The following is a 19,836-nucleotide window of genomic DNA, read 5'->3' as shown; positions in this document are numbered from 1 at the left end:
ATTATCAAGCATCTGTAATGAACAGCATCATTAGAGTGTATGTTTGTGTGTGTACTTATGTGTCAGATAGGGAAACAAATGGCAAAAAGGGAGCCCCAGAAGGAAACAAATGGAATCAGGGTCCAGAGACTGCTGTCACAAGCCACAGGTGCTGTCCAAATCCATTACAGTCTGTTACTGCCATGGAAGCAGCCCACCTTAATCTCTTTCCACCAACCCTCCTCCTTCCGCTCCCTCCTTAGAGGCCATCACACAATGCCAGGTGGTGGGATCCCTGTAAAATCTGCTAGCAATGACAGCTGCCAATCAGTTACTTACATAGTCAACCGACCAGACAACTCCATCCTGCTTGTGCACTCGGGCAGTTATTATCAAAAACATAGATCATTCCAGCGTCTAAGTCAGTTACAGATGATGCAAACGCAGCATAATTCATGTTATGCTCGGATGCTTGTGCTATATCAGTGCCTCTTTTAATAAGAGTTTAGGAAGTACGAGAGAAAAACGAATACGAGTGTGGTGGAGCAGCAGAAGCAGACTGTTAAACTAAAGAGAACAAGCACTCTTTATTCCTCTCTGAATGTGTCTGCAAGCGGTAAAGTGTGATCAGAACCCCATTATTGATTCTGTAGCAAACTAACCTCATGTGTCAGAGAAACTAATTAACAATAACCTGCAGCAAACTAATGTATTTCCATCTATTGTGGGATTTTGCCATGAGTTCATTCACCTGGTGAAGTTTGACCTGCACAGCCAAGTCCAAAACTTAATAGTAAGTCGCAGTTTGTTGCTTCTGTCACGAGTTTGTTGCCTCTCTAGACCCAGATCTGGATCTCTGAATATATTACATTTTGCCAGTTAGAAGACTATTGGGTGTTAAAGACCTTTAAGCTGACAAAAGTGCAGGTCACACTACAAGCAAGTATAGAGTGGAATTAATGACTCACTGTGTTCCCAAATTATTAGGTTATAGGAGCAGCATTTTTTTCCTGCATGATTCACCTTCACTGATAGACAAGCTACATTTCTGACTCCTTCACACACCCACATACTATATACATAGATGTTTGTAAGCTGTAATAGATATCCTCTCCTACCTCCCCTCTTGGAGTTGCAATGCTTTCTCACAAATAACAATTTGCTGTTCAGAGCACTTTTCCGAGACACATTATACAGACGATAATGTATAGTCCTTGTTCGGGCATGGGAGACGTTTCGACACATAGTGTACATTCCCATGGGTCTCTGAAGTGACACTTTGATAAGATGTGTCTAAGCAGCTTGGCATATATTAGCATACCCAGCACCTCATCACCCGGCTGTCACTCTCGACTGGACAGGACTCAAGCTGAAGTGTTACATCCTGTGAGACTCTGGGGCACAAGTCAACCTCTGCTTAAATCCTCCTCTTTCATCTTTGACACACTTTCCTTCCTTTCCTTTCCTTCCCTTTTATTTCCTTTCCTTTCCTTTCAGACTGATTAATCTTGTCCCGGGTTGAAATTAACGACACTATCTATTATTCACAGGCAAAGTCAGCCTCATCTTGAACAGACATTATAAATGAAATCTTAGCCACTGTGGATTTCTCACAAAACCATCACCTGAAAGTCTAATAATTACCATGCATTAGCATAGATTAGTCCCAGACAAGGTCAATGGTTATCCATTTCATTTGAGGCTTCTAAGAATAGAGTGTGTTGCACACTGCACAGATTGTAAAGCCCTCTAAGGCAAGTGTATGATTTATGGTTTTGAGCTTTATAAATAAAACTGGATTGACTTGACTTCATGCTTTTTCTGGGGAAGAACCCCCTGGAGTTTTTTTTCTCCCCCAAAATGAGTCGCTCGATCAGATTTACAGGAAATTAGGCATAAGGGTGCACAAGCAATGTGAAGGTTGTTTGAAGATCATGTGCAGTCGACTTCACTCCCAGCTCTATCATCTGCTGAGGGGATCAGAAAGGCCCGTGGCAAATTTGAAAGGAGATGATCCACATATTACCAAAGCAAACTGTCTTTTCAGCTGGGAGAGGGCTGATGCATTCTAGGAGATAGCAGAAAGGTTGAGCAGAGCAGTGTCATGGAATTATGCATGTGATCTCTAAATGTTTTTGACATCATCTTTGTGCTGGGATTTTCTACTTAGAAATTCTGAAAGTTAATGTTGCTTTTAATTAATATGTTTGGGAAAGCCCTGTTTATGTTGGAAATATCCGGGAACTGTGAAGTCTAACTTCAGTTTTATTATTATTATTATTGTGGGTGTTAATTCACTGAATGGATAATCAATTAAAAGTCCTTTTGGCTACAAGTGGATCTCAAACATGAAGGACAAATTTCCAGACTGCATCTTTTTCTTTGTGAAAACCTAAAATCATTTCACATGTTTTTACAATTCTAACAACTTTCACCCATTGCTTTGGTCCAGACTAAAATATCTTAACGAGCATTTGTTTAGTTCGACTACATCCATTGTCCTCAAGATTTGTCTGACAGCTCCAACAGATCAAAAGCTTTTTATATCCTGTGAAAAATCTAGCTACTAAATAGATTTTCACAAAATTTTGGACAGTTATTCGTGTTTCCTCTATGATGAACTAGAACTTTCAGGATCCTTTCACTTTTGCACTCACAGTAAAAATCAAGACAAGATTTAGTTTTGTCCAACACTTTAGTTTGTGATCAAATATCTGCAACCCAAACTTAAACCTCCCTCTAACAAACAGAAATCCCCTCAGCCTCAGTTGTACTTTTTATTTGGTGTTACATACCCAGTACAGTCTGAATACAGACTCAGAAAGCACTTAGTATGGCTGTAGACGCTCCTTTTTAAGAGGATGAAGACAGTGCTGGAAATCATCCACTCACTCCCTACTCCTTATCTAGGGACCACTATATAGTGAACTATGTAGGAAGCACATTGGCAAAAGTAGCATTTCTGACGATACTCAAGCTATTAATTACATCGCTAGTATGATTTGTAGATTTTTGTTCTTCTTGTTTGCATTCTCCTTCATGCAATGCATGATGGTACATATCGCTTGGTTAGTGTGGGATGTTTTGAATGCACTGTATCCACCTTATTTTGCCCCGCCCACTTTTAATTCTTTGTAGTTCTGCATTTTGTCTTCTCACTTCCGGTTAGCCCTTTCCGGTAGCCGGCTCCGCAGAGTTAAAGCATCAAAATGTCAACAGACACGACACCAGGGGCTCTAAAATGGGAACAAACTGCAAGTTTTATTAGGAGAACGGATGGTCTTGCGTTCCCTCATCCATCGACCATGTCAGTGTGGGTTGATGACATGAGAAAGTGGCCGGAGATCTCATATGGCGACATTTTTAACTACTTTGTGCTATCCCTGGGTGTTGATGGTGCGGCTATGAAAAATTATTAGAGCACAGAGGCGTACCAGTACCTTCATAGCGGCAAAGTTGGTCGTGTATTGTTGCACACAGAAGATGATTACGTGTTTTTAAAAGCCGACGTGAACCCGAGCCAGGCCAGCAGTACGAGTCACCTGACGTGGGTGCTAGTTAGCAGTAGCGGTGGAGACGACGGATGCTCCTGCATCGCTGGATTTGGACGGTCGTTCTTGGGGTAAGTGTGCTCCTCTGTCGGTGTTCCGTCCACAAAATGAAACGAATATACATAAGGGCACTTTGGTGGGCACTTAAGGTTTAGCGCTTTCAGCCACAGCCGTATGTGCTCCTCATCTTTGGGCGGAGGATGTAGATTATATGGTGCCCCACAACACTGCGATCTCTCCACATGATGTTCAAAACAAGTTTGTTTCAAAAACTCTCTCCTCTTGGCCCAGTTATTATGGCAGCCTCGACATCTTGATAAAATAAAATTGCTATCTGGTTAGCTTACACCGCTCGTTCCTTTTGTTGATAACTGCGGAAATCAAATGACAAAATGCTGTAATATGGCGCCGCCCTGGCGAAGGTGCAAAATAAGGTGAATAGAGTGTAACAGCTGTACCGTAACAGTACTACAAAATGATGAACACCCTGTAGTGAACTATGTAGGGTACAGTGAATGATTTCAGAAACAGCTAAAGCCTGTATTGTCATGAATACATGACAACATTGTGAAATTCTCCTTTCTGCATTTCCCAGTTGAGGTCGAGGTGCAGGGTCAGCGCCCCTGGATACTGGTAGGGTTAAGGGCCTCAAGGTCCCAGCAATGGCAGCACTCTGACCTTCTCACCAGTAGCCCAGAGTGTTAACCATTTAGCCACCACTGCTCAATATATTTTAATTTGATATAATTTATTGATCCTGCAAGAGGAAAATTGTCTGTTCACAATATCTAAGCTTGTTAGGATACTAGAGCGACAGCACAGGTTCAGCTACACTATGATGGCCCTGGAGCAGATATGGTTAATGGTTAATGTTCAAGGGTCCAACAGTTCCAGCTTGGCAGTGCTGAGGCTTGAACCTCCAATGAGCTGATCAGTAGTTCAAAGTCTGCAGTACTTAATTTGCCACATAATTGTTGTCTCTTTGTTATTCAACAGTTAAAACTAATTTTGGTTTCTGATTAATCTCCAATTTGAAGGACTAACTAAAGCACAGACGCACAGTGTGAGTTTTTGGCTTTTAATGTAGAGCCTCTACAGCTGTGTGTAACTTTCTGCATGGCCTTCCTGTTTGTTCAGCAAAATGAATATGACGACGGAGAGAAAGAAGGAGCGATGCCGGAGTACACCGAGGAGGGAATCCAGGTGATTTCTAAACAACTCGGTGCTCGTGTCAAAATGACAGATGGAGCCATTTAAGCTTAGCATCAATCTCACCTGATGGTTCAGCAGCGACTGGCGACGTCTGTCCGTGGGTTGGCTGTACACCGAGAGCAATGCCAGGCAATTCAGGTGGAGAAAACATGGAGCTAAAACACCTTCTCGCATCATCGATTGCTGTGTAAAGAGCCAAATGTTTGTATTTACCCACCAGGGATCGCAGTGAATATTTTTTCACTTGACACTTTGGTACCTGTGTGTCTGTTTAGCTGACAGAGAAAACCAACTTGCATTAATACAGAAATTTTAATAGTAGCATATATGTCTTTACAAAAGGAGCGTTGTGTATGTGGTTTACAACATCTTTAAATATTTCTACATCAACCATTTATTAAAAATAACAGGCCTTAACAGTCCTCCTTTGAACAATGTAAAAGTACATTAATAATAACGGATTATGGTGTGTCTCTTCACATGATACAATAGATACAGTAAGCCAGTTTTTTTTTTTCAGTGTATGAGCATTTGAACAGTTATGGTGTATACAAGACAGGTTTATATTTTTAGAGCATATTGATAGTCTTCTCTAAATCCCAAGAGAAATATCAGTTCACTGAGCAAAGAGCTATCCGTCTCTATTTCTCTCTAGCCCTCTGTCCAAAAATGGGAATCGGTCGTATTATCACATATATAAAAGAGCAGCTGACAGATGAAACACCTTGCTGACAGTTTGAAAAATAAAATTATCTTCATCTACTTTTTGTTGTTTATTTTTTGTAACATATAAGGGGACATAAGATGGTTTAAGTAAAGCAAAAAAACCTCAATTTTCAGACTCAAATGATAAAAAATCAAAGCCTACCAGCTGCAGTATGGTGTATCTGCCGTGCATTGTAGAGTATGTTTCATGTTGAAAAGCACTGACTGCGTCTTTGGCTGTAGGTTAATGCTCAACTCTCCGGGTAAAGTTACTGTATCCCAATTAGGCCCTGTTGCCATGGAGACAGCAGCCTCCAGCATCCACAGAAACACAGAACTAATTAACCGAACAGTGAACATTTTAAAGGTACAGCTTGATAAGTGACAAAATCATCACTTCCCTACTCACATTAGCATACATTTATCACAAAGTTCACTAGAGATCTGCTCAGTGTGACGCTACTTTTGAACACATTTACTGTTTTTCCAACACATATCTGCAACATCAGGAAATCCCACCTTCTGCGGCTGACTGTCTTACGGCTGAGAAATGACAAAAAGAAGCAATTTACAGAATTTAATTATAGATAAAAAAGGACTATGAAATTAATTGAATGAGGAAAGAAGGCTACGTGTGTTTGATTTAACTTGTGCTTCTAATTTTATTTCGTTATCAATTGTATTCTCTCTTATAATTGAACAGACCATGAGAATATAATTTGATTTTCTGATAATCCCTGTTGGATGTTACTGGAGGCATTTGATGCTAAGATGGGATGACTGTCACTCCTTTAATTAAGTTAGCACTGCAGAAAGTATTTTAGGTAGTTTATTAAAATCAGTATCCTGTTCTCGTTTTCCTATCAGTAGAACAGTTTAGAAACACACAATACACACTGATAATCAGTATCCATGCTATGTTTCACCTGCATAAATGAGCCCTAATGTACTGGGCCTCAGGGCTGCCTAACATGAAAATAATCCAAGTACCTTCTAAATTTTTTACATTCACCAGCTCTTCTCAGCCGCATAATTAAGCAGCGTTGCCCTGAATTGCTTCGGAGCTGTCTGGTGGATGTTTCAGGTGGCCCAAGTTAACCCGAATCTTAAGCCCCATTTAATCTCTATTCTCCTTTCTACATTACACATGAGAGTGGTGTCTGAGCAGAAACACGGAAACAAACTTAAGCTAAAAAAAGAAGAAGTTTTTTTTCATTAATGGGCGAGCGCGCAGGTCTGCTGTTTCCATTTTTAACCGGAGAGTTATTGTGCACACAAGCTTCTTCTCAAACTTCCAGCTGCAGCACTCGAAAGTGCTTGTTGCCAAATCCCAGTCTTTCCCTTTGATAAAGAAATACAGTAGTCTATACGTCACTGTCAGCCATCACATCTCAGGGGTCCAAATTGATCCAAAAAAAAGCAAATGTGAGGGAGAGAAAGAAGGAGAGAGACGCACAGAGAGGATGTGTTTCTGTCTACAAAGTCTCATTCAGAGGTCCAGAGATCCAGAAACAGCAGGATGTGTGAGTGTGTGTGTTGTCTTTGGAAGCATGTGTTCATCAGAACGTGCAGGCGTAGACAACGCCCACCACCACGATGTTTCCAATAGTGGCGACGATGGCGATCCAGAGCCAGATGGCATCGCTGGACATGGACTGCTGCTCATCCTGCTGGCCGTGCACGGAGGCTGCTGAAGCGGCGGCGTGGACGCTCGCCGAGGAGTTGAAGAGCGAGTGCTCGCCGCTGTAGTCGTCATTTGGCGAGGAGTCCATGAAGGCCCCTGTCATTACTGGGATCTAGGAGGGAAGGAGGATAAAGGTTAAAATATACTCAGGTTTTAGCACTTGGAGACAGTATGTGTTTAAAAATTAAAAGTAGAGGAGAAAAGATGATACATCAAGCTGTGCTTATGAAAGTAGTTACTACTGAAGACACTTATTATTGCCAATGTACCTTTTCTGGGAAACTGGACAATTTTTTATTTGCTGTGCAGATTATGGGTATTGTTTCTCATTCCAGTACTTTTTAGTCTACATTTAGAAATACAAACAGCTTCACAGGTGTGTGGCATCCTGATGAGTCCCAGGTGTATGCGATTAATAATCAGCAGGTGGAAGCCGCCAAACCAACCACTCCAGCATCATATAAAAACGGGCTTCAGTTGTCCTCTGATGCCGGACTGTCTTTGCCTCTCAGTTAGTGCTGCGAGTCGAATAATCTGAGCCATTTATTCCTAGCACTCGTAGTCATTCTGTTTTTTGTATTTTAGTGCTGACTTCTGCCTGCTGTTAGTGACCTAGATCCTCTAGTTCTTCCGTCAACTGTCTGGTTCTTCGTGAATTCCGTGGACCATGGATTCCTACCATCTTCAACCACCTATCTGCTACACCTGCTGGCTCTTGGGAATGTGCCTTACCATCCTGGCCTGCTTCCTTCCTGTGTAACCCTCCATACGCCAATGACCATCGTGGTGTCGAGAGAGGATATTCTACCCCCTGGCGGAGTGAAGCCTGCCCCTGTCTACTCTCTTATTTCCTGCTCTTGAACTTCAAGCACCCGCCGTAATAGTGAAAGCTTGTTCAGAGCTCTGTGGCGTCAAGTCCCCCCTGATTTTGACTTTGTGTTCTTCTGGTGCCTTTCTTCTAAAGTCTAATTTCTGGTGAAATGTCTAAGCCACTATAGTAATGACCATAAAATTGCCCTAAGGATGGATTGTTTTGATTTTGCTGATGCAGTATTTCGTTCAACATGCCAAATCCTAACAGGCACTAAAAGTTGTCTAACTGTCAACCAAACTGCTACAGCGATTCTTGCCAGAGCCTGCAAGCAGCATAATAGTATCCACAGGCTACATGGAAACAAAGAGCCTCCTGTCTGACGCTGGCACGTTAATAAATCTGGAGATCTCTGAAGCCCCTGAGTGGTTTCCTCAGTATTCTTTGGAACACAAGTTGCAGTTTGGCAGATGAGGGAACTCGGTAAATATTTTATATCGTGAAAAACAATAGATGCTTTTATTAAAAATACAAATTGTCCTGGTATCACAAATACAATCAGCATTAGTGCAGATGAAGCTAACATTTTTGTGTTACATGTATTTGTCTCAAATTTCCACCAAATCAGGCCGGTCGTGATTCACGGGCCTCTGTTGCATAAAAAAACGCTGATGACGTCCAAAACCGCTTTATAGACATACCTCACAGCTAAACATATCCTGGAGTTGTGGGGAACAGTGGAAACCTCTTGTGGTTACATTTATGTTTCCCCACATGTCCTGATCAAGTCATATGCACAACACATTATTGAAGTATTATCTTGTATAAGATAACACAAACATTTAAGCAGATGTCCATAAAATCTTTTTAATGCATTTCTGACTGAACATCATCTTATTTCAGAAAAAGCAATATTTAGGTTTGTTTACAGAACACATAAGGGAAATCTATGTCTGTCTCCTTCAAATGGCTGAAAGAGTGCCCCTCCTCCTGATAGTATCTGATGCTTTAAATGATTGAAACTAGATAGCTGGCCTTGGATGCTTTTTGACTGGGGACTGGAAAGTTTCTAAAAACTTAATCTACGCAATCCAGGAGCAGAAACCAATGAGGTGAAGTTATTAGGAACAAAGTCATTGACAAGGTCATGAAAAACTGCAATGACAAAATAAAGCACCTGTGGGATAATGACAAAAGTACAGCTTAGGGGTCTGGATTCTGCACTTTTTCATATGGTACTAAAATGCGCTTAACGCAGTTTAATGGTGAAATCTTTCCACTTGAAATGCTGCTAGTTTGGCAAAATGATAGCGCAACATATGTTCATTCCTGGAGGCAGTTCATATCAACGCAGACCTGGAACGTACCTCTAAAGTATCTTGGGGAAAGATTTGATCATTTATGACCAGTTGTTACAGCCCCAGGCTGTTGCCCTCCTTCTCCCTATTGCCCAGTTAACCTTTGTCAGGTTCTGCATGTAAATTGGCATGTGCAAACCCCTGTCCTGTACTGGTGTCTGCACTCAGATCCTGCTCGGCCTGTCGCCTCGACTGTTCCTGCAGCGTCCTGCCTGATTGGAACAGCACCCTGCTGCTGCTCTACATTTAAAAGCAAAACCGTGACTTGGTGGCAGCAGCTCCACTGTGTCTCTGATGGAGATTCTTGAACGAAGAGTTTCTTGCACATTTTGTAAACTTATAGTTTTAGTACAAATTTAAGGGTTTATGGGTGCTACTCTCATGTGTAACTTTCTTTTGGTAGTGAATGCAGGTAAGTCATCGAAAGGCTTAATTCAGATTAATTGATTTTTGTTAAAGTAGATTTTTGTTAGAAATCCTCTTTTAAGTAGCGGCCACTGCCCTCTATTCCTCCTTTTACACTGATTAAAATTAACCCAAAAATCTAGTTTTCATAAAAAACTTCCAACTTTGTTACAGTTGCATCAATCTCTTGTCTTTTAACACCATCAGAAACATCAGTGTTATCTGTATTTTATATTTACTACTAATTAACAAATGCCATCATGCTCATATGTTATACTGAATAGAGAACATGGTAGAAACTAAACATCATGTTTAACTGGAGAGCAAGAATTCTTTGAGCAAATGTTTTTTTTTGACAGTGCTGGTTTGCTAAAAGGCCTACAATCATTTTACCTTGATAAAAACGAATCACTTCACAGTCAGCACAGTGAGCCCAACCTCCATACACTATCCTTCCTTCCCTGACAAGCATAGCATGCCAGATTTGTCCCCACTGGTCACGCATTAACAAGTTAGAGTGCTATATTAAAAGAAATGAGAGGTATCTGCTCACGGCATCATTAGTAAATGGTTACAAGGTTCCCCACACAGACATGCAGGGTCTGTCTCATACGGCACTGAGCAGGAAGTATGCTGCTGCTTGATTAGCAAGGAATTAATATTTCAGGTTGTGGCATGTGAAAATGATTTGTTGCTTGGGAAAATCTGAGTGTTGGCTTTATGCAGTGTGTGTGTGTGTCTGTAACAGGGTATGTGATTGAGAAACGCACGACAGACCCGTACCACAGTCAGACTGGAAAACAGATTGAAAATGTGGGGGTAAAAAAAAACAATGCTATAAATACCTCGCAGGGATGTCGAGCATTCCCATACACAGAAATTCTCTCTTGCTTGCTCATTTGCTCACCTTTGCTCGCTCTCACACTCCCTCTCGCTCACCATCTCTCTCTCTCTCTTTCATGAACACACAGACTAATGCACAAAGACGTTAACATGCATACACACACACACACACACACACACACACACACACACACACACACACACACACACACACACACACACACACACACACACACTTCAGGACTTCCCTCACACTGGGGAATATGCTGTTTAGAAAGCATTCTGCTGCTCTCCATTCATTGGCCCCTGGTGGTGAATAATGACATGACACATCCTGTGGAGCGCCTGCTGTTCACATGAGCATGATGGGGGCAGACAGGCATGCATGAAGTCCAGCAAACCTGGGTTTCCCTGCCCCCCACTCTGTCACCGAAACTGCTGATTTCTTCCAGCTGTATCATCTCGCATGTATCTCACACACAAAGACGTGAAGAAAAAAGAACACAAACGTAGGTGCAAGGCCGACGGAAATCCCCTTCGCTGTCATTCTCGACCTATTCTTATTCAAAGATGTGTAATTCTTATATTCACAGAACGTAAGATAAAATAATGGAAAAAATGGTGTCATTTAAGACAAATGCACTGTCAATAAATTAAATAATCCTTAATTAGTTTTTTCACCAATCTAGCTCCAACTACAATGAAGAGGGGAAGACAATACAAATTTGACAGTAAAACGGCTTTTAAAAAACTTGTTTCTGCAAATAAATGATATCTTAATCCGCTGTGGAATGACAACTCTTTTGCACTGCTTTCTTTTGTTGCTTTTAATGCAGCACTGGTCTCCTCTTTTACTTGTCTTCTTGTTATAACATTTGCTGTGATGTGCTTCAGTAAACATCAGATTTATTGGGATGTGTTGATGTGTATTACATTCTCTGTTCATTGTTGATTTCAAATATTGTATTATGGGAACATTTGGTAAACCCTCACATTTTATATGAAGCCAAAAGGGAAATATCTTGTAACTTTGCACAGATAACAACATACAGATCCTTGTGCACACCAGTTTTGTGGTCTAACAGATTTTCACATGTCAAAAAGAAAAAAGTGAAACCTTGGCTTGCCATACCTGCCACACATCAAATTCTACTGATGTTACAGGCCTTAAAAGTTGGGAAAATGTTGACCAAAGACTGTATTTTTAGTAGGAACTATGGATGCGTCCATATACATACTCACAGGAACTTTTTTTGAGGCCACAATATCACCCTTGGTTGAAAATGCTGTACTTTTTCCCCATTTTCAAGAGCCAGTAATTAAAGATTTGCCCTCTGGTGGAGCTATCCAATCATTTGGATGTGCTGAGTATCAGTTTCTCTGCATCCTTACCAAATTTCAAGGCATGGGATTGAGTTACTTATTTCTGGGGATATTGAACCCTTAAATTGGATTCCGAGTAAAAATACAAAAATTCCCAGGTGTGACATTTTTTAAAAAAAAATCATCCAAAATATTTTGTAGAATTTAGTTCTGGGTGTCAAATAACATAGAAATAAACTTGGAATAGAAGCTTTGATGGTGCAGCAACATCTTTAGTACATCCTGTCTGAATTGACTTGTCTCTTTACAGGAGCACCTCTGACCTCTAAAAAACGTGTGGCTGATTTGATATCTTTTTTTTTTTTTAAATCACAGCGCTTTCTGATCTCTAGCCAATGCTGAAAACCGTGTCTTGCATTCACAGCTGTGTCTTGGCTAATCTAACGTTTAGTCAGATGATAACTGAAGCTTTCAACCTTGTCTGCATTCTTTACATTAATGTTTTATTTATAAGTAAGTCATTGTCCACAAGAATGAGCCATTTGCATAAATGGGGAAGTGTACCGAATATAATGAATTGGATACTAAGAGTGTGTGCAACAGTATTCCAGTAGTACGGCTTAATCTAAATATTTAATTGTCTAGGTTTACTATTTTTGGCAGAGATGATGTATGACAATGTGTATAGGCATCGGGATGTCATCATTTTTCTTGGGACTGCTTCTCTTTGTGTTCTCAAGTGGATCATGCATTTGAGGTGAGAGAGTAATGAGCGGTTAAGCACTAATGGAACAGAGGGAAATATGGACACCCAGAAGTGGCATCTGAACATGCAGGGAAGGTTCCCCCTTAAGAAATACTACCAGGAAATAGTTGCCTGTTGACATACACAGAAGAGTAACCTCGATAATAAAGTTATGCTACCAACCAAATTTTCCTGGAAGCCGTAAACATTCAGCATAACAACGGCTGACTAAATGGCTTCGACTACCACATCCAAACTGCTGAATCTCACTAAATGTGTTGCAGTTCAGCCTCCTGAACATTTAGAGCGTAATCCCATGGCCAAAGTGAAAGCGGTCTCATTTTCCATTATTTTTTTTTTTTTAAGATTACACAGAAAGAATAAAAAGTAGGGCTAGAGAAAGTGAAAAAAGACAGTGGTGAAAATGAAAGCAATAGAGAGAGAGAGAGCGAGAGAGGTCTGTGGATTATTCAAAGCAACCAGGATATTGTATTTGCAAAGACATGAAGACATGCAGGCACTGAATTTTTGAAGTGTAATTTCCTGTCCTTGGAGTGGCATAAAATTAGAGTTAACTCCACTCAACTGAAGATGTCTCCGCTAAACCAACTGCATGACTAGATGTCAGTATAAGAGTGTGGATAAGAGACAAAAACAGACATACAACAAAACAAGCTATTTTTTTTTCCAAAAACTGAAAAAAACAATCCTTCAATATGCTTGGATTTTGAATTACATGATGAGTGAAATCTACAAGTTTAAAGGTAAAACAGGAATAGCTGGGAAATAACTTCACTCCAACAGCAGAGAAATCTCCTGACTTGCACATTCAGCACACTCTTGGTTCTGACTGATGGCTACACCTGTGCAATGCTCCACATGGCAAAAAAAAAAACCCAATCTACAGCAGACGGTACAGTGAAAATGTACACTTCCACCTGCTTTGCTCTCCCAGCTTTGATTTATTCGTCCCAGCTGTTCCTAGAGCTGTGCCATCCTACATGGATGATCACAGTAATTGTGAAATAGGATGGACCGTAATTGCCTCCTGTGGGATGTCGCCACCAGTAAGTGCTAGAGTGAAATGGTTTTTGGCACAAACAAGAAAACCCCAAATAAAAGTCTCTGGATTGTTGTGAAACTGAAACATGAACCTAACTCCAGACTCACTTCAGTATGGCTTTTAAAGCAAAATCAGACAGAACAAGTGGGGTTTTCTGTACTGATTGATAATGAGGCCAGTTTAAAATCAATGTCCATTCTTGTGAAACTTCAAGGTGTACTCTAGAGAACAAACAGGCACAGTGGTGGACTCCTGCGGCACACAGAATGGACTTTGTGCTTGAAACTGCACGCACAATGAATGCAAATCCACGGTTGTTGATTTTCCCAGCTGCCACACCCACCTCTGCTCCTGCTGAGCCCTGCTTGGATGTGACATTCTCACAGCCTGCTTTGGACAGTTGTCATCTGTCTTCATAGTCTTTTAGTGTTTTATTTTGAAATCATGATTTAGGCATGGCTTTAAAGGCTCCCTCTGGTGAAAATCTTTCTGTTTTATTTGAACGTGTCCATGTGGTGTCTTTTATATGCTGCAAATATTCAGCTAATGCCATGGCTGAGCATTTTGATCTTAATACTGCTGCCTCAAAAACATAGATTCAGACTTTCAGGGTTTCATACATAACAAACATAAGGATCCAATCATGTGAAGTTATGGGCTTTCTATATCTGGATTCTTCTTCAGAATTGGTTTCCAGTTCAAACATGCGTGGTTGGTTGAGCTGCTGTCAGTGAGAATGGGAGACAAGGACTTTATAAATCTGCACATTCTAAAGGAATCAGTGTTGTAGAGTTACATCTAAGCCATTTCAAGCATGAATAAACTTCTAAATATGTAACTCGGATATACAGAGATGAGCTTAAAGGGATTTCAAACATGTCGAAAAGCAGAACTCATAATAAAATGAGCTTTTTTTTTTCCTGCAAACTGCATGCATTTCAGTGATGTTTTTGCTTCTAGGGTTGATGTGATTTAGAACAAAACCTACAGCTCCTGTAACAAATCTTACCAAACCTAAGATTTTTTTTTGAAGGAAGTTTTTAAGATAGAAACAAGTACTTGCAGTGCTACTTCAAAGAGCGGTGTTAAATTGTCAGTACTGTCCGAATTCAGTTTTATCACAGATTGATAAAACACAGGTGAAAACTGCTGCATTGGTTTGAAAAACACCTCTCAGGTTTTTGTGACATTTTTACAAAATTATTTAACTTGTTTAAGATTATATTGTATTTTCAAAAATATATCTATGTTATAAAGAAATGCAAAGTGGAAAACGTGTGGAGACATGTGTGCAAATGTGTAGGTAGGCTAGAGGAAGCCAGATGTCAATCCCACACAGTCCTGAGAAGATGAGGCAGCTCATGTGAAACCACCAGTGTGGGCGTATTTTAATAATTACACTGCCTTCTCAGTTATTTCAATTATAACACAAGCTTGAGTGACAAACAAAGCACGTCTCTCTGACATTCACATGGAATTTAAATGCTGTCTGTGGCAGTCAGAAGCCATCTGCTTATATTATTACACACACAGCACCCTTTAAAATGCTCTTCTGCTGTCCAATCAGGGCTTTTGTTGTCCAAGAGAGAGCTGGGGAAATTGTGGATCTCCCAGCAGCAGCTAGCGAGAATGTAATTGCACACAGATGTGACTTGTTCTGAAGGCTCACTGGCATCTTGGTGCCTCAATCACCACTCTGCTGCCACAGGTGTGAATCACAACGCAAATCACATGAAGCCGTCAGATATGGAAATCACTGCTCTCAGTGAATTTGAGCGGAAATAAGGAGTCTTTTGAGAGAATTCACCCACTTTGATACATGAACATTAAATCTTAAACACTAAATGCAAATGTGATTGTCAGTAACAACGCTATGCTTCATTGCAAAATAAATGCACAGTATATATATATATATATATATATATATATATATATATGTGTGTGTGTGTGTGTGTGTGTGTGTGTGTGTGTGTGTGTGTGTGTATATATATATATATATATATATATATATATATATATATATATATTAGTGCAATATTTTCATCACTCACATCTGAAAGCAATGTACATGCCATGTTCACAAATTTAAAAAAAAAAGAACAAATTTGATGCTGTTTACTTTTACATTTTTGCTAAAAATGTAGCTTTTTTGTGATCAATAGTCACAGATTTTGCCCTTGCACATCACAAATTTGTGCCATCTTCAATTTAACAGTTGGAGAATAAGAGATTAAATCAGTTTTCTCATTGGTTTTGGTAACTTCAGCACACAACACATGCAATTCATGACACCACAATTCAGGAAAGTGAATAAATTGCCCTTGAGATAAATCTCAGCATCTCATGTGCAGCAGCTGGAACAGAAAAGTAGCCAGTGTATTCTATAGCGTCGCTGCCACCTAGAAAAAACAACAGATTTGGCCTCTTCCATAGGAGACGGTCGCATATTGAACCAGTCACGCCATAAATCTTCAGGGTTTTAAGGAGGCTTGTTCACCAGCACAGTGGTGTTGAAACCTCTACTTTCAGGCTTGGTCAGATTTACAGCTCTGCTTTCATTGATTTTCCCTGTCTCAGCAGGCCAGAAGCATTTTTAATAAATCTTATAACTCAATAGAGCAAGTGTAGCCCAAGTGATCCTCACTTGACGCCCTGTTCAATCTGTCTGCTCAATGGAAATTCGGCAGGACAGAAGAAAGTTTATTATAGTTCTTTGAAATGAATGATCAGTGTATTACCTTCTCGTTTTTTTCTTGGTGTTAGATCTGACCTCAACAGATTAGATTTTTTTTCCCCCCACCGCTCATAGCAGTAAGAAATAGAAACAAAGAATAAAGGCTTGGAAACTAAGAAACATTTCTCTGATATGTGCAGAAAATAATGCATAATCACATTTTTTTTGTTCCTAAGAGCTCTGTAACAGTAAATTTCTCCTTTGTGAGATCAATAAAGTCTATCTTATCTTATCTTATCTTATCTTATCTGGGATAATTCCTCACTGACAGTATCTCACATACTTTTAATTAGCAGTTGCACGATTGCTTAAAATGGGAGATGAAACTAAATCCATCATCTTATGAAACATTCAAATCCACCACAAACAGAGAGTGATTTCTTATTCCAGCCAGATGAGACTGCAAAGCAGAGCCAGATGATCACACGAGAAAAGGATTGTAAGTTATGAGGAAGAGTGAAAGAGAAACAAAGAGACTCTGTGTGTCCAAATGTCTGTTTACACGCCTGGGAATGTCGAAATGCTTTATTGTCTCAACGTCTGACATGTTTGAGTGTACATCTGAGTCTGTCATGCTTTCATCTCGTGCTGAAAAACCACTTGAGCCACACAGGAATAAAGAGAAAAATCCTAAAACTTCACAATTACAGCCGTCAGCACCATCTAAAACACAGCACAGACTGAGGACGAGGGATAAAAGAAGCAGGGAAGAGACAAGTCAGGATTTCATTTTTTATATCTTGAAAAGCAGGTCTTAAAGAATTGACGAGCTCAGATTGCAGACTATAGTCTTCTCTATTCAATTCTCTTTTATTATTTAGAAAACTATCGCGTCAAACAGATCTTTTGCCATCATTTTTAGTACTGTATCATAAACTTTGTTTTGCACATAAAGTGGCCAAAAGGTTTAATAAAATATCTTTTTTTGTATTTCTTCTCCTAAATCATAATGATCATTCTCTTCAACAACTTCTGATTAAACCCAACCGCACAGACACAAGGAGAGTTTTAAACGAGGTAAAATGCAGAACAGTGACTTTACTTTAAGCGTTATTTCAGCACATCGCACAGTTATAACTAAAACATCAACATTATTTGTGGGATTTAATGTCAGGTTGCCAGCTATTACATATACATAAATTATAAGAATATCAGGTATATGGCCTAACTTCTAGTGACTTTACTTCTAAAAGAAACTTTGCAGTGTAACCCATCTCAGAGGCTGATTAATCTGGAAAATGCACTAAAATACACTGCTGTTATATTTTGGAATGCGGTGAATTAGAATAACCAGTCACATCTTCACTTCAAGATACTTTTCAAGATTTACAGAAAAATGCTTTTTCCCCAAAGCCATGGAGTCATATATTATTCATGGCAGCAGACATTTTAAATATGCATGAACTGGATCATGTGCAGCATGTGTTTTATGGTACAGTTTACACCAAAGAACACGTCATGCTATAGCAACAGAGATTTCTCGCTGTGCAATATCGCACAATTCCAAAACCTCCATGCAGAGCTCGCACATGTATGTTACATTGGGAGCCGTTTCAATTAAAACGCACACAGTGGAGTCACATGTCACCTCGTTCCCATTAAGGCGTCTGACGGTTATGATGAGCCCCAGTGACAGACCTTTGTACCACCTGCCCAATGTACACATGCAAGCAATCGTGCAGGCAAACAGTCTTATTTTTTTTTCATGGAAGGCATTCCTCATAGGAGGAGAAGTCAATCAAATAAAGTTGTTGAGTAGACCTGTGCTTTTATGTTGTAAAATGTCAGACTTTCTGTTGAAACCCACTCCTCGTTGGAGCTTGAGGGCGGAGCCAGTGGTTATCGGTTAGATTTGGCTCACCTGTGCTGACCATCCTTCACACTATATGAGCATGAAACAGTCTGTCTGTCTCTGTTTGTCTTCCCTGATTTCCACCTCTGTTGTTTTCTCTTGTCCAAACATATACAGGTTTAGGCTTTTTTTATGCTTTTCAGCCTTTTGTCCACACAGTTCTAGGTCACCGAAAACAGACCTTTAGGAAACTACCTTCCAGAATCAAGATATTCATAAACACTGTTTGTAGTGTCAGCATGTAGAGCCAGAGGAGTTTTTGACAGGATTTTGGCCACAATAGTGCTGCTGCTAACCTTGCTAACTGATTTTCTTTTTGACATTTTAACAAACAAATCTGCAGTTACTCTTTCACTACTTTGAGCAACAGGGGTGTCAAAGTCAGTCCACAAATATGATTCCCTTCTTGTTGGTAGCATACTACAGCCGATAATAGGATATCTTCATGCTTTTGATTGGCCAACATGGCTTTAGAATATGAGTTGTAATGACAGCTGTTGTTTTGGCATGCTCCTGTCATTGCTTCATATGATTTTTTGCATTACAATTGAATTTTTTTTTTCTGAGAAAAATGGAGAAAACCCCCTGTTAAATGTGCCTCTGTACATGTGGGCAAGTCCTTATTTAGCACCTTAAAACCCATGAGTGGTCACAATTCTTAGTCGTACCTTCAGCTAAAGTGTAAAAGCTCAGTGACAAAGTAAATTTAACAAGAGTGCTGCTGAGCTCGCTACAAAGCAATAAGGGACAATGCAGAAAGACAGCCGGGGTCATAAAATCAAACTTGTGCTCGAGTGCATCCTTAACTCACTTCCCTTGTAGGTTCATTCCACTAAAAATGAACCAAAACACTTCTCCACTTCTCAGGATAAGGGCTCTAACAGGCAAGAGACTGGAGAGCTGCACACTCATATTTCTGGTGCAGCGTTTTGGTCTAAAATTCTATGGACAGGGGTTTCTTCTTGTAGGAGAAGAAAAATTTAACTCTGAATAAATTTTCCCAGACAAATTTAGTTTTTTTTTAGTTTTTGACAGGTCAAATTTTTCAAAGGGGAAGGATCACCTCAGATTTCACGCTGCCCGTGGCTACATCTAGAAACACTTACTTCTAGAATCATTTATTTGCTTTGAATAGGAGAAAATGAGGACAAAGTTGATGGAAGCACTTCTGCTACTACAGCAGAGATCAATGAATATGAAATTAAATGACCTCTTATCTAATTATGTATTGTTAAACCAAGAAATGTGCTTATATCTTCATATGAATTCATATTTAATTACATGCATTGTTTAGTCTTCTTCATTATAGAACCTTAAGGGGTGAAGTTGGAGTACACTGTGTGTGTGTGTGTGTGTGTGTGTGTGTGTGTGTGTGTGTGTGTGTGTGTGTGTGTGTGTGTGTGTGTGTGTGTGTGTGTGTGTGTGTGTGTGTGTAAAGAAATCTGTCTGAGTAAGGAGAAAAAAAATCACCATGAGCTCGGTGTATCTCTTGCTGGCATCAGCCGCCCCTACGGCTCCATCCATGCCTGCTCATTCACTGTGCAATAGAGAAATTTCAGGCATAGAGATGG

At 40.0% G+C, this 19,836-nt stretch overlaps 1 protein-coding gene across 1 annotated transcript in view; it reads right to left on the bottom strand.

The window, feature by feature from the left end:
* Window positions 1–5,035: 5,035 nt before the first annotated feature.
* Window positions 5,036–19,836, bottom strand: part of LOC110954448 (uncharacterized protein C14orf132) — a 29,276-nt gene continuing 14,475 nt past the window's right edge. Inside the window, exon 2 of the mRNA XM_022198984.2 lies at window positions 5,036–7,243. Within this exon, the coding sequence (XP_022054676.1) occupies window positions 7,007–7,243 (237 nt within the window). The 3' untranslated portion in view covers window positions 5,036–7,006. The remainder of the gene's footprint in view (window positions 7,244–19,836) is intronic.

This window comes from Acanthochromis polyacanthus, chromosome 1, assembly GCF_021347895.1.
Source record: "Acanthochromis polyacanthus isolate Apoly-LR-REF ecotype Palm Island chromosome 1, KAUST_Apoly_ChrSc, whole genome shotgun sequence".
NCBI classification, from domain to species: domain Eukaryota; kingdom Metazoa; phylum Chordata; class Actinopteri; family Pomacentridae; genus Acanthochromis; species Acanthochromis polyacanthus.
This window is presented reverse-complemented; position numbering and strand designations above follow the sequence as displayed.